Source organism: Dermacentor albipictus, chromosome 5 (assembly GCF_038994185.2).
Source record: "Dermacentor albipictus isolate Rhodes 1998 colony chromosome 5, USDA_Dalb.pri_finalv2, whole genome shotgun sequence".
Taxonomy (NCBI): Eukaryota; Metazoa; Arthropoda; class Arachnida; order Ixodida; family Ixodidae; genus Dermacentor; species Dermacentor albipictus.
In genome coordinates this window covers 71,103,302-71,116,933 of record NC_091825.1, presented here as the reverse complement: position 1 = coordinate 71,116,933, position 13,632 = coordinate 71,103,302, and the positions used below count along the sequence as shown (strand labels likewise).

Below are 13,632 nucleotides of genomic sequence, written 5' to 3'. Positions count from 1 at the left end.
AAGCACACGGGTGTTTTCGCATTTCGTCCCCATCGAAATGCGACCGCCGTGGCCGGGATTCGATCCCGCGACCTCGTGCTCAGCAGCCCAACACCATAGCCACTGAGCAACCACGGCGGGTGCTGCTTACTAAGGCCTTATCTAGGAAGTAAGCACATGACTTAGATAGAGCGCATGGCAGAAAAGAACGTACGATACTTCTTTTTATGAGTTTAGAATGTGCAGAACTGTACCTCAAGGGCGGCGTATTAGCTCTGGGCTCATATACCCAACGCACGTGTTCAGCTTTGAAATGCAAACGCAAGTCTAAAAACATAATAATAATAATAGTCACATGACTGTCTTTTCCTCCTTCCCTTCAGTGTGTTCTATTGCAGTGGTGTCCCAGTGAGTATATATATACTCACCAGTTGCTATAAATCAATTGTTGAAAGTTAGCGCTCGTCCTGCGTTCTGCTTGTCCCTGTGTCATTTTTTGCGCTACGTATCCCAGTCTGAATGTATCCCACGAACACGCCCAAACTTCTTCCCTACTACAACAGAGGGGTTTATGGTGCCGTGCAGGGTTTTCCGTTTGTTCGCTATGAACAACGCGAAATTTTCGAAACACGTGGTTTTTTGCGAAAAATTCCACTGCTACATCGGTCCGCCCTCGTTTCCGAAGGTGATCAAGTTTTGAAAGAGGGGGGAGCCATAAAAGAATGCATTTCAGCCACGGTGGCAGCCGCCCACCAAGGAGCCTGACAAGGGGACGGGGCAGGAGATTGCAAGCAATTCCTGCCTACGCCAGCTGCACAGCACAACTATAACCAAATATGGCTGAACTCAGGATGGTTCGCCACACAAGGTTAACCCTAGCCGATAGGAAGGGTGGAAAACCAAGAAGAGAGGAGGGGACAGGAGAGCTGTGAGAAAGAGGATAGGAAAGTAAAAGGCAGAGGGGAGGACCGGAAAAGGCGACTGCCGATTCCCCCCCGGTCGGGTCAGTCCGGGAGTGCCGTCTACGTGAAGCGGAGGCCAAAAAGGTGTGTTGCCTCTGCCGAGGGGCCCTAAAGGTCCAAACACCCGGCATTGGCTCAACCCCCAGGGTCACCTTTTTCCCGGACACGGCTAAGCCGCGCACGGTTAGACGCGGGAGGTTCCAACCCTCGTGTGCTCGGGTACGTGGTGTCGCGACACACCAAACGCCTGCAGACGCAGACGCCCCTGCGGGGCGATGTTACAGATCAGCATGGCGACGGTCGACTTACCGAGATTCCCGCCGAAGATGCTATATCATTGGCTATCGGTACAGTAAACTTAAATTGCTGCTTGTAGTGCATACGGGTGCGTTGCTGCTGGAGTGGAAGTAGCCCATACCGGCCTATGAGCTTGGGTGAAGCCGGCTGCGGCCATCTTGCGGGGGGCAAGAAGCGGCCTGCCAAGAGTTTCGCACCGCTGTTCGCCGACTTTTCCAGCGGTTTTTAATTGCTTAACGGATTTTCAAGCTCTAATAGAACACTGTGGGCTATTAGGCCAGCCATATATAGGACATCTCCGGATCACAGGTATCCAAGTACTGGGGCACTCTTCCATTTTATCGGCGTATGATTTTGCAGTCCCACAAAGTAGAAAACATTTACGCAATATTTAGCGTTTATTCGCCTTCTTTAATGCAGTGTAGAAATTCGTCAATTATGAAAGCTGTCATAACAAAGAGCAATTAAAAACTGAAAACGTAGCATGAGAAAGAGCAGTATATGCAACAATCATAAGTATTCATTATTGTCTTCATTATTATCAGGTGTAGCCGTAGCTCTAGCATCCTCATTGCGTGGAGAGTCTCAGATCTTTGGTGGCGGACGTTTCTTTTAAGCCTGAAAAATAATTTTTTCCCTTACTCTAGAGCAAGGGAAGGATAACCTGCAACCTTATTTATATGAGGATAGCTAACCTGTCTATTGCTTGTACGTCAACTTTCCTAGAGAGACAACTTCATGTAGTCGCCTGCGGAACGACACCATGACTAAATGGCGCCGTGACGCGGGCCCTGACATCTTCTCAGCGGGTGGTCTCTACTCAACTCCAGCGCGTGTTACTCCCGCGGTCGGTCGCCCTGAGGGGCAACGTTCCGTCGGTTTCGCTCGGCCTTAGTCATTCAAGAGCCGCCGAGACCTGCTGGACGGCCCAGGTTTGGCTTTCGTGGTCGTAGCATTCCGCCGCAGCCGCGAGTCGCGGCGGAATCGTTGTACTTGTCGAAGCCTCATTGGGGAACTTGGTGCAATCCCATAGGATGTGCGTCAGGGTGGCCCTCTCCCGCTGGCACACGCGGCACACATCACTCACATATAATTTAGCGTATAGATGAGTCATTAACACTGGGGTGGGTAAAGAACCAGTCTGAAATTGTCCTAGAAACACCCGAGCATGCTAATACATTTTGGGATCCGCACAGCACCGCGCATGTCAAGATACGACAACCCGAAACACATAATCTGGGGCGACTGGCGTGCTTTTGCCCCCCGCAAGATGGCGACGCGGCGGCTTCACTTGACGGGCGCCCCCTCTTCTCCAGCAGTTTTTCTTTAACCTCCTTGGCTGCAAATGATGTCGCTTCTGAGCGAAGCAGACTACAAAAAGCACTTTGCACGTGACTTTCATTTGAAGAAACCTTCCGCTGCGCCACAAAACAATTCGAAAGAAGAGAAAAAAAGCACGGTTTGTTTTCTAGCCAGTGTTGCAAACAAAGAGGACAACGCCGAGGCCGAATTGTTGCATGTCACGTGCAGATGAACAACTGCGCGAAGGCGCGTAGTTCTCTAGACCGTATAAACTGCAGTACATTCGCTAAACAGGCATAGGGTCGTACGCGCACAGACGAACGTCAACAGATCTCACCCGATGACCGCGAGCACACGCTGTCACAACGCTGCTGTGATAAGGAGCCCTGGCAACGGGGAGCGCAGGCGCTTGCTGCAAAGCTAACCTTTTGTGCTGCCGTTCACTTCCCCGTTTCAGCTGTGCCGCGTCTCCAAAGCCTGCACTCTCGCCATTTGTTCTACACAGGCTTTGTCAAGCAGCCAATGACCTCCGACGTACGGTGTGCGGGTCGCGTATGCGCTCGGCCGCGCGGGCAGCCACATCCGGGCTAGAGACGCCATCTCTCGTCTTGCCAGTCTTGGGGAATTGTGGGCTCAATCACGTGACCTCCACCACTGGGCGCGCGGGGGCGCCATGCATGAAGCCAGCGCCCTCCATCACATGAATACAAACCCGAGGGCGAGACGCTCTCTCTCCTCGCACATACATGGCGACGGCGAAAATGTGCCGGGAGTGTCTGTATAATTGCTATCGCAATAAATGCATTGCATTTTTGTTGGGTGATGACCCTGTTGTGGCGGTACCAGTTAGTGCCCAGGCGACGACAGCAAGCGAACGCATTTCGAAAGTATTTATAGACTTCAGACGCACTAAGCTAGTTAATCGCTGCTTTTGATTACACCATGAAACGTTCGTTTAGGCCCATGTCTAGATCAGTTGGTGCAGCTCTAAAAGTCCCGATTAATTTTGACCACCTGGGGTTTTATGCGAAGCATATTACGAGGGCTCAACCCAGCTCCTCAGGCGCGGCGGTGACCATGAAATCACGTGACACCGTGACGTCACGACAGAGGAGAAGTGGCTTTGGCTCAACTCTTGCAAGACGGGCTGGGTGGGAATCGAACCAGGGTCTCCGGAGTGTGGGACGGAGACGCTACCACTGAGCCACGAGTACAACGCTTCAAAGCGGTACAAAAGCGCCTCTAGTGAATGCGGTGTTGCCTTAGAAACGCGCTGTTTCTAAGGCGTGCGTCTCTTGCTCAGGCGCACATTTCGTTGCCGCGCCGAACGCTGCTTTGCTCGACGCTCACCGCGTCCAATGCGGGGCGCGTAGTCGCTGCCCTGTAGCCCATTGTCTTACACCCCTTGGCGGGTCGACGGGAACGCTGTCGCGTTCCACTCTTGAAGGCGAAGAAGTAATGCATGAGTTGTTTCTTCGTCTAGCCGAACCAAATATAGCCAAGCAACAGCAGTTCACCAGGCTAAACAGTGGTTCAACAACTAAAATAAAGGCTAGTATGCTTCGCATCCTGGGCTTAACCTTACCTAAGCCACAGCCATTTTTTTAAAGTGCACTTAAATCTAAGTACAAAGGTGCTTTTGCATTTTGCCCCAATTTAGTACAACTCGTTTATTGGCTATATGTTTTACGTTTTGCCTTGCCACCAAAGTGGTTATCAAGGCAGAGGGGGAGCGCGTATAGCCACTTAATTTGCTCGGAGGCTACTGGGCGCTCGTATCTGGCGTGCGGCTTGCCCAAGAGGGAAGTGAAATAAGCAAATAATGCTGGGATATTGTATTTTTCCGCCCCCAGAGAATTATTGACAGGCCCAGGGAAAGACTTGCCAATTATTCTTTATCGCGCTTCTTCAGTCAAGAGAACCAGCCGTATAATAGAAACTCCATATGTACACTTACTTTAGCAACCTTACAATGTAGGAGACATTTGATGGTGCACTAGAGCAGGTGTTCCCAAACTAGGTTGCGCAGAACCCAGGGATACCATCATCAGCATCATCCTATTTTATGTCCACTGCAGGATGAAGACCTCTCCTTGCAATCTCTAATTACCCCTGCCCTGCGCCAACCAATTCCAGCTAGCACCTGCAAATTTCCTAATTTCATCACCCCACCTAGTCTTCTGACGTCCTCGTGTGCGCTTCCCTTCTCTTGGCAGCGATTCTATAACCCTAATGGTCCACCGGTTATCTAACCTACACATTACATGACCGGCTCATCTCCATTTTTTCTCTTTTATGTCAACTAGAATATCGGCTATCTTTGTTCGCTCTCTGATCTATACTGCTCTCTTCCTGTCTCTTAACATTATGCCTAACTTCTTGTTCCATCGATCTTTGCGCGATCCTTAACTTTTTCTTGAGCTTTTTTGTCAATCTCCAAGTTTGTGCCCCGTATGTTAGCACTGCTATAGTGAGTGTACACCTTTCTTTTCAATATTAGTGGTAAGCTTTCACTCTGGATCTGACAATGTCTGCCATATGCACTCCAACCCATTTTTATTTTTCAGTAAATTTCCTTCTCATGATCGGTGTGCCATGTAAGTGACCTAGGTAAATATACTCCTTCACAGACTCTAGAGGTCGACTGGCGTCCTCAACTCTTGTTCCTTTGCCAGGTTATTGAGCATTATATTTTTCTGCATACTGATCTTCAAACCCACTCTTACGCTCTCTGTGTTAAAGTCCTCAATCATTTGTTGTAACTCGCCCACAGTGTTGGTGAACCGGACAATGTCATCTGCAAACCGACGGTTGTCGAGATATTCGCCGTTGATGCTCACTCCTAAGCCTTGCCAGACTAATAGCTTGAATACTTCTTCCAAGCTTGCAGTGAATATCATTGGAAAGATTGTGTTTCCTTGCTTGACCCCTTTCTTTGTAGGTATCGTTTTACTTTCCTTGTGATGAATTAAGGTAGCTGTGCAATCTCTACATATTTTCAAGGATATTTACGTAAGCCTCCTCTACTCCTTGATTACGTACTACCTCTATGACTACTGTTATCGCTACTGAATGAAATGTCTTTTCGTAATCTATGAAAGCCATATAGAGAGGCTGATTGCACTCTGCAGATTTCTCGATTACATGACTGATGACATGGATGTTAACCATTGTAGAGTATACTGTCCAGAAGCCTTTCTCCTTGTTGATCAGTTTCGACAGTTCTGCGAATTCTACCTGATCGCTCGAGTTGGGCATTTTCATTATCTGTCGTTTCTTTATTAGGTCCTTTGTTACTTGGGAGAGCTCACCTACTGGATGTCTTAGTGCCTTACCTCCCACTTCAATTGCTGCCTCTGAAGAAAGCCTCATTACCTCTATGTCATCTTCATCTCCCTGTTGTAAGGCTGCATATTTGTTTGCAAGTACCAGCCTAAATTGGTCTTCGACCCTTACTGCGTCTAGGTTGGCCTGTTTAACCTTGACCAATTTTACTATTTCTCTCTTCATACTGAGGTGAATCCTAGACCTCACTGACCTATGATCACTGAACTTTACCCTAACACTTCTACATCCTGCACTATGCTGGGATCGGCAGTAAGTATGACATGTATTTCATTTCTTGTTTCACCATTCGAACTTTCCCAGGTCCACTTTCTGTTGATACGCTTCCTGAAGATGAAGAGGGTGCTCATTATTCACAGCTTATTCCTTTCTGCGAATTCTACTAACATCTCTCCTCTAGTGTTCCTAGAATCGATACTGTAGTTGCCAATTGCTTGTTCACCAGCCTTTTTCTACACTTTTGCATTGAAGTCGCCCATGACTACAGCATACCGAGTTTTCACGTTTCTCATTGCCAACTGAAAATACCCGCCGTGGTTGCTCAGTGTCTACGGTGTTAGGCTGCTGAGCACGAGGTCGCGGGATCGAATCCCGGCCACGGCGGCCGCATTTAGATTGGGGGTGAAATGCAAAAACACCCGTGTACTTGGATTTAGGCGCACGTTAAAGAATCCCAGGTGGTCAAAATTTCCGGAGTCCCCCACTACGGCGTGCCTCATAATCAGAAAGTGGTTTTGGCACGTAAAACCCCATAATTAATTATTAATTGCCAATTGAACATCTTCATAAAACTTCATGATTTATTTGTTTATCATTGTGACTGGAGGTTGGAGCATAGGCTTGTAGTTCCTTTATTCCATACCTCTTACTAAGTTTTATTACGACTACTGCTACCCTCTCATTAATAAAAGACCTTTACTGGCGCAAGTTAAAACACAAAGAAAAGGAAGACACACAGAATATAACATGTGTTGTCTTCTATGTGTCTGCCTTAGCTTGAGACAAAAAAAAAAATGCCTTTTGGCAAGCACCAACTAGGCCAACAAGCAGTTCTGTTGCAACATATTCCTCTCATTAATGCCGTAGAATTCGTCAATGTCTCCCACTGTGTCCTTATGGATTATGAATCCTACCTCGTATAGCTCCTTCTCTGCGAGTCCTCTGTAGCAGAGGATGTGGCTGTGAGTCAGCACTGCATAAACCTCACTAATGCTAATGATATCCCAAACAATGCTTGATAGTTCCTTAAAGAGTCCTGCTAAGCTGGCTTCACTACAGAAGGTTGGAGTGTTGAACGTTGCCAGGGTGAATTTCCATGGCAGTACCTCATCCCCCCTTCGGTGGATTTTTGCATTAGTTGGAATTTAACAATTAAAACCACCACACCGGTAGCCTGCAAGAAATAGCATCACGGCAGCAGCACTCGACACATTTCTGTGCATTTTGCGGGCCCACAGTATCCGTGCTGGACACGTTTTATTTGTGCTCGCAGGGTGATCGCACGCCCAGCAGGCCAACATCTCCGTGCGCGGCGTGCAGTTGCGTGATGACAGCAGCAAAGGCGATGACGATCGTATGCATATGTACTCCGGTCGTGGGACACGAGTTTATGACATGCCGATTCCTGTGTCCTAGATAGGTATCGGACGTGCGCAAGAGAAACACGGATTGCGACATCATTACCGACAGACTGTTATGCGATTCACACAAGGAAGTTGTTGTTGTACAGTTCACACATGTAATATTGATGCAGTGGAAGAAGAGAGCCTTCTACCACTGCATGCTTCCCATTGGAACATTATTGTGGCCAATCATTTGATCTGATTTATCAAGGCCTAGCATGCCAGCATTATCATGGATCAGCAAAGACTTTGTCGCAGATATCAGAGTCCAGGTGTTTGCCCTTTTTTTTTTGTCCTTTTTGCAGCGACTGTGTCGTTTTCTGTATAAACTGCGCTCATGTTGGCTACACGTCAGTCTTTCTACTGAAGGTACAGGATGTTATGACTGTGCAACCATCGAATGTCGCCGCATCAAGCTTTTTTGCCATCGCACATCTTTCAGTTCGGCAGGAAATCATCCTTGTGATCCTTGCGTGTGGTTCTGCAAGCCAATGTTTTGGTCGAGATGACCAAACAGCGCGCAGAAGTGTACAAATCATCCCTGAAGATCCTGTACCCCTAACTAAGATATTTGTCACACAGCTGGCAAGCTACACCGAAAGCTAACCCATGGGGCAGCCCTGGCTGCTCATGCTTGCCAGTATCATACACTGAACTGCACGGTATATTCAGTGACAGGGTCAGCTAGGACCCACAGCGTGTAGCCCCCATTTTGCAACTTTACCTTTGGCGTACTGTCAGATGCCAGACCACCCTTTCGATTTCACGATATGCTCATCCACGAAAAGATTATGATGTGGCTGGAAGAGCTTTGACGACACTTGGTTGATGTGCTCCAGAAGCCACCACCTGCACCAGAGCTTTCCTTGTCTGTTGACCGACACCATCCAAGTCTGCAACATGCCACACCGCAAGGAGAACTACAAGACAATGTCGCGGCATGATCTGTGGTGGGAACCGACCGCTGTAGAGATCTCCCACATTCCAGTACAGCTTCAGCCGGGGAACCTTCACGATGCCCATGTCAATTACAATGCCAACGAACTTCAGCATTTCCCTTGGGGCAACTTCTTCCCAAGATCTGTCACAACGAGCACGCATCGATTTCTCCAGAATGTGAGTCTAAGCATATTTTCTGGGGTTTTCACAAATAGCTTCGACCACAATAGTTGAGAAAAATAAAAGAATGAAGTCCAGGGCAATTCAATTTATTTTTTTTATCCACTTCAGAGTGCCACGCCCACATCATCGTCCAAGTACACGCCGGGTTCCCGTCTCGGAGAAAACTCTATCCGCTTCTGCGTTGGTAGCAGGAAATCACTACCATAGCTTGTTGAGAGTCTACCAAATAAAGATAAAACAATGAGAACATATAGTGAGCCCGTTTACCTACTCCAGAGAGAACTGACGTGGAACTATACTCACCTTCGACTTCCAGAATGAGAATGGAGCTGCCAAAGTCGTCTTCGGACTCTTCACTGCTTGTTTCATGCAAAAGATCCGTTGCCGAAGCAGTCGAATCAAGCAATTGACGGCGGTCTCTTTGTGCGACATGACACGAGCAGGCCATTTTTTTCTATGTCCACCACTGCTTCTCTCTGGAAAATTATCTCTCATGTATCGCCGCAGGGTGGAAAAAAAAAACAGTCTAGTCCCCAAGTACCTCCTAGATGGAGCTACATGTCCCAGAGTGCGTAAATTTGAGCAGCTTGGCAGAGTGCGCAAAACCGTCAATCATATATGATCGATGGCCTATGAGCGCTGTCCTGAAAGTATTAGTGCATTATTAAGACAAAAGAAAATGCTACTTGTACAATTATATTTTATTTAAAGACGCAACCCTTAACAATGCAGATGATTGAAAGGTTTTCTTTTCTCCACTCTACACCACACGTGCTTTTGCGCTGCAGTACAAGCACATAGTTCCGTTATCGTGTAGTGTTCAGCTGGTTTTGCTGGCTCACGAAACTCACACAAAATGCAAGTAGCAGAAAATGCTATGCCCACATGAAGTCGCGGGATTCGCGAACGATCCACGCCACTTCAGCAGCTACAGCAGTGAATCCAACATGTTGTCTTGGCTTAGTTTCCTTATGGCTGCGCATTTGCGTTTTGAGCACAAAACCGTAGCACTATCTGTTGGGTGCCGTTTTACTCAACAACAGCAGTAAAGGGTAGTGATGGCATATGCAACGTCAGCACTCCCCGCTCAGGCAGGGCAAATTGAATTGCGCTAAAGGTATGCAGATCCTTCAGATGCAATTTTCTCATAGACTAAGTCTTTTCTTGGCACGAAACAAGTCCTGCAAGGGTCCTGGAATGGTATTTTAACAGTCCACATTGACTTAGTATTTGCCTTTAGTGCCCCTCTAACGAGAGCTTACCATAAACTGCCATGCGTGTATGTGATGCCTGAAGCAACACAACACTGCTGCGAGAAGCGTACTGCTCCTTAACCAGGAAGCACACCTGTCACTCAGTCTATGCTGCAGCACATAGTGCACTACCATGGCAACCGGTGGAGATTTCTTCAAAATGCCCATTGCTTGTCAGCACAGATATCCCATACAGGCTACATGCATAAAGTCATGAATTGGCTTCGAACAACCAGACAGTTGTCCAAAAAAAGTCATTCTAACAAACACTTGTTTCTTCACGAGTCGGGCCCCGTACCTTCATATTTATTTTCAAATGTACAAAACAATTGTTTATTAATTGTCTCACGCACAAGCAACTGTAAAAGCCCTGTCATGCACCTCTCGTAGGCAGTGTGATGAAGCAGAAGGCGTTGATGGCTCTACATGCGGTCGCTTCAGAAGTGGTCCTTGTCTTTCTTCCACAGGTCGAGCACGATCCGGTCGAGTTCTTTGGTTGTGCTTGCGTCAAAACGTTCGAGCCACGAGTGAAGGTGACCTTCAGGAGAGGCATCATACTCCTTGAGCTCCACTTTGTCGCCTGCAACAAATTGCAGACATTTTATGGCTGCAGCCCAAATTGCCAGGTGACTCTTAATTCGTTTGTATAGCTGTGAGCATTGCTTAACAAAGCATGTATCATTTCACATCTAACATGAAGGTTGTGAAAAGCAAACTGCTGAAATGTAATAGCAGTTCAACCCTGTTATAACAAAGTCCCATCACACATGAAAACACTTTTGATTATATCTTATATTTTGACTATATGCATTCTAGATTCACTTCGTTATATCCAACAATTGTTATATGTACTCAAGCTTAAACAGTACCCAAGAATTTAGTAGCAGACATCACATAACTACGGCCATCATAGCAGTGGTGCTCGCAGCACTAGAGAGCAGTAGATATATAAGTACCGTATATACTTGCATAATGAACACACTTTTTTTCCCCAATATACCGAAGCAAAGTTGGGGTGCATTCATTATGCGGGGTAAATTTCATGGAGACATTTTCGAAACAGCAAAAATTTTTAAATAATTTGGTACTGATTTGGAAGAGCCATAGGATAAGTTATCTTTACAGTAAAAATACATGTAGACCATTTGCAGAATGTAACTTCACATCGACCCGCCGTGGTTGCTCAGTGGCTATGGTGTTAGGCTGCTGAGCACAAGGTCACGGGATCGAATCCCGGTCACGGAGGCCACATTTCGATGGGGGTGAAATGTGAAAACACCCGTGTACTTAGATATAGGTGCACTTTAAAGAACCCCAGGTGGTCGAAATTTCCGAAGTCCTCCACTACGGTGTGCCTCATAATCAGAAAGTGGTTTTGGCACGTAAAACCCCATAATTTTTTTTTTAACTTCACATAGGAACCATCAGACCTGCCATTCAGGTCACTGGCCGCTTCATCCACATCATGGTTTCACCACAGAATAAAGAAGCAACGCATCAGCTGCACGGAGTCGTGACGGCCTAGGCCGATTGCGCGCGGCAAAACTGAACGCTCGCTCCGAACAGCACCACAGCTTGCCCTCACAGCCGCTTCCAGCCGTCTGCCGTAATTGCAAGCATCACGTTGAAGCACGCATCTATTCTGACAAGCACGCTGCGTGCGTCTTTTTCCTTGACCGTCCTGCTCGTCAGCATGTCAAAGTTTGTCGGTGTCTGATCAGCATTTCCGTTTTCTGAGCAGATAAACTCTATGTCCCGCAGAAGGCGTATCTCATACATCACACACATCAAAACCCAAGGCAGGCAGAAATGCGGGCCACAGACACGCAAAAGTGCTAGTCGCTCCTTCTTCACGTAACTTTCCTCTGCGCTGCGTCCAGCCGCGCATATCGCGCATGCGCTCTTGTATTATGTCAGCGTAAAGTATGTAAACTGCGTGTGTTGTAGAGAGCCAGCTGTGTTTTTTCCTTTCTCACATCTGCGATGTGCCCTTGCGACTTACACTTGTGGAAAGGATGCATGAGGCATTAAGTGCGCTTGCTTTAAACACACGTGCGAGTCAAACATTGTGGTCTCTTCAGAAAACTACAGCACGGCTGTTCAATCGTGGGACTGCAGCGTAGCAAAGTTGGGGGTGCGTTCATTACGCAAGAAAAAAGAAATTTGGGTTTTTCACAACTAATTTCGGGATGCATTCATTGCGCGAGTAAATGCGGTAGTTCTCCAAGACCCACGACCACTAACACATTTTGGCAACACCGACGCTTCTAAAAAACTCATAATGACACCTCAGATCAGATATGAGACACCAGAAAACTAGGGTTACCTTCTTTTCCTTAGTAACCCTTCTATGCTTGGTAACCCTAGCATAGAAGAGGCATAACCCTTGTACAGTTGCCAACAGATTTTTCAGACTCCAAAAGTTCGGACTTGATTAATACAGTCGCCGACCGATTTTCCGGACTCCGAAAATTCGGACATGCCCGATTATTCGGTCAGCTTCGTGGCACCGCCATTCTCCCCATAGGCCATAATGTATAACAACTGCCAAAAGTTCGGACACCTTGCAACCTCTCGTCTGATTTTTCGGACACTCCTTGAGCCAACTCGGTCAATAGCACCATGCACAGACTCTGACCGGGGCATGGTTCGACTTGCTGAACGCCATTTTTATTTTGAACGGAGCTTCCTTGCTGCCCCACGAAGTGGCGCTACTGGAAATCCCCGCTCATCATCATCGTTTCTGCTTGGTTAGATAGAGTGGCTCTGCAGCAGTTCCGGTTTCAGCTTAGCAAGCCATGTCAAGACAATCCAGCAGCTGATTTGTTTCATCGCGCACGACGCTTCGAGCAGGCCGTGTTTTTCGTTTGTGCGACTGGTGTCGGCACGGTGGTGTTTGCTTTGTGTGCTGTGTCGAGGTTTCGGTGATCCAACGTGGCATACGTAACCATCGCGTCAAGGGTTAATGGCGCCGACAGTGCCGGCGCAGACTGCGCTGGGGAATGCCGGCAAACGGGTGCCGGGAGCCCCAAGACTTGTCGCCTTCCGATGTGCTCCCTACTGGCGCGGGAAATGTTCTGCCGAGACCTGCGCAGTGGTTGCATTGCGATTCCGGACACCGTCTCATTTGACAGTTTCATAGGTGCTGACACTGCTGTATTGACATGCGCAGAACTTGACGACGGCAAGATCATTCGTCAGGTTTCTGCTGCACCGCCGGACGATGACTCTGAGTCAGAAGATGACGCACCATGTGCTACGCTGCCGTGGCATGCGGAGCGTGTACAAACAGTGACTGTGCTTTCAGCCGCTAATAGTGACCGTACGACCCTCTCCGAGATTCAGGCTTATCTGATAGCGCGTAAACGGAACAGCGTGCAACGGCGCATTCACGATTTCTTCCAAGCCTACTGCCGAGCCCGAATAAGTGCGTGGAAATAAAGGATTTCATTTTTTTTTCTTGATCTGCTTTTTCGGACAGCTGTTTATTCGGACATTTTCGCAGTCCCCGTGACGTCCGAATAAACGGTCGGCGACTGTATTCCAGACTTAGTAAATGCACCATCAGGCTTCCCATAAGGCTAACGCATTTTCACAATGGATTGATTGGATAGATTTTCCAGACAAATTTAGGCCTCCAGGTTTGATAGCAGGGTGCTCTCAGTTTTGCTCGCTGCGCATATGAATGGTTAGTGTAAACTGCTGCCATTCGTTATCAGCCCGAGTAGATTGCCAAGAATGCAAAACGCC

At 47.7% G+C, this 13,632-nt stretch overlaps 1 protein-coding gene across 3 annotated transcripts in view; it reads right to left on the bottom strand.

Moving 5' to 3' along the window:
- Positions 1–10,187: 10,187 nt before the first annotated feature.
- DppIII (dipeptidyl peptidase 3) overlaps positions 10,188–13,632 on the bottom strand; it is a 99,820-nt gene continuing 96,375 nt past the window's right edge. For all 3 annotated transcript variants that reach the window (XM_065429059.2, XM_070538450.1, XM_070538451.1), the window contains one exon: positions 10,188–10,462. In XM_065429059.2, coding sequence (XP_065285131.1) covers positions 10,320–10,462 — 143 coding nt within the window. In that variant the 3' untranslated portion in view covers positions 10,188–10,319. The remainder of the gene's footprint in view (positions 10,463–13,632) is intronic.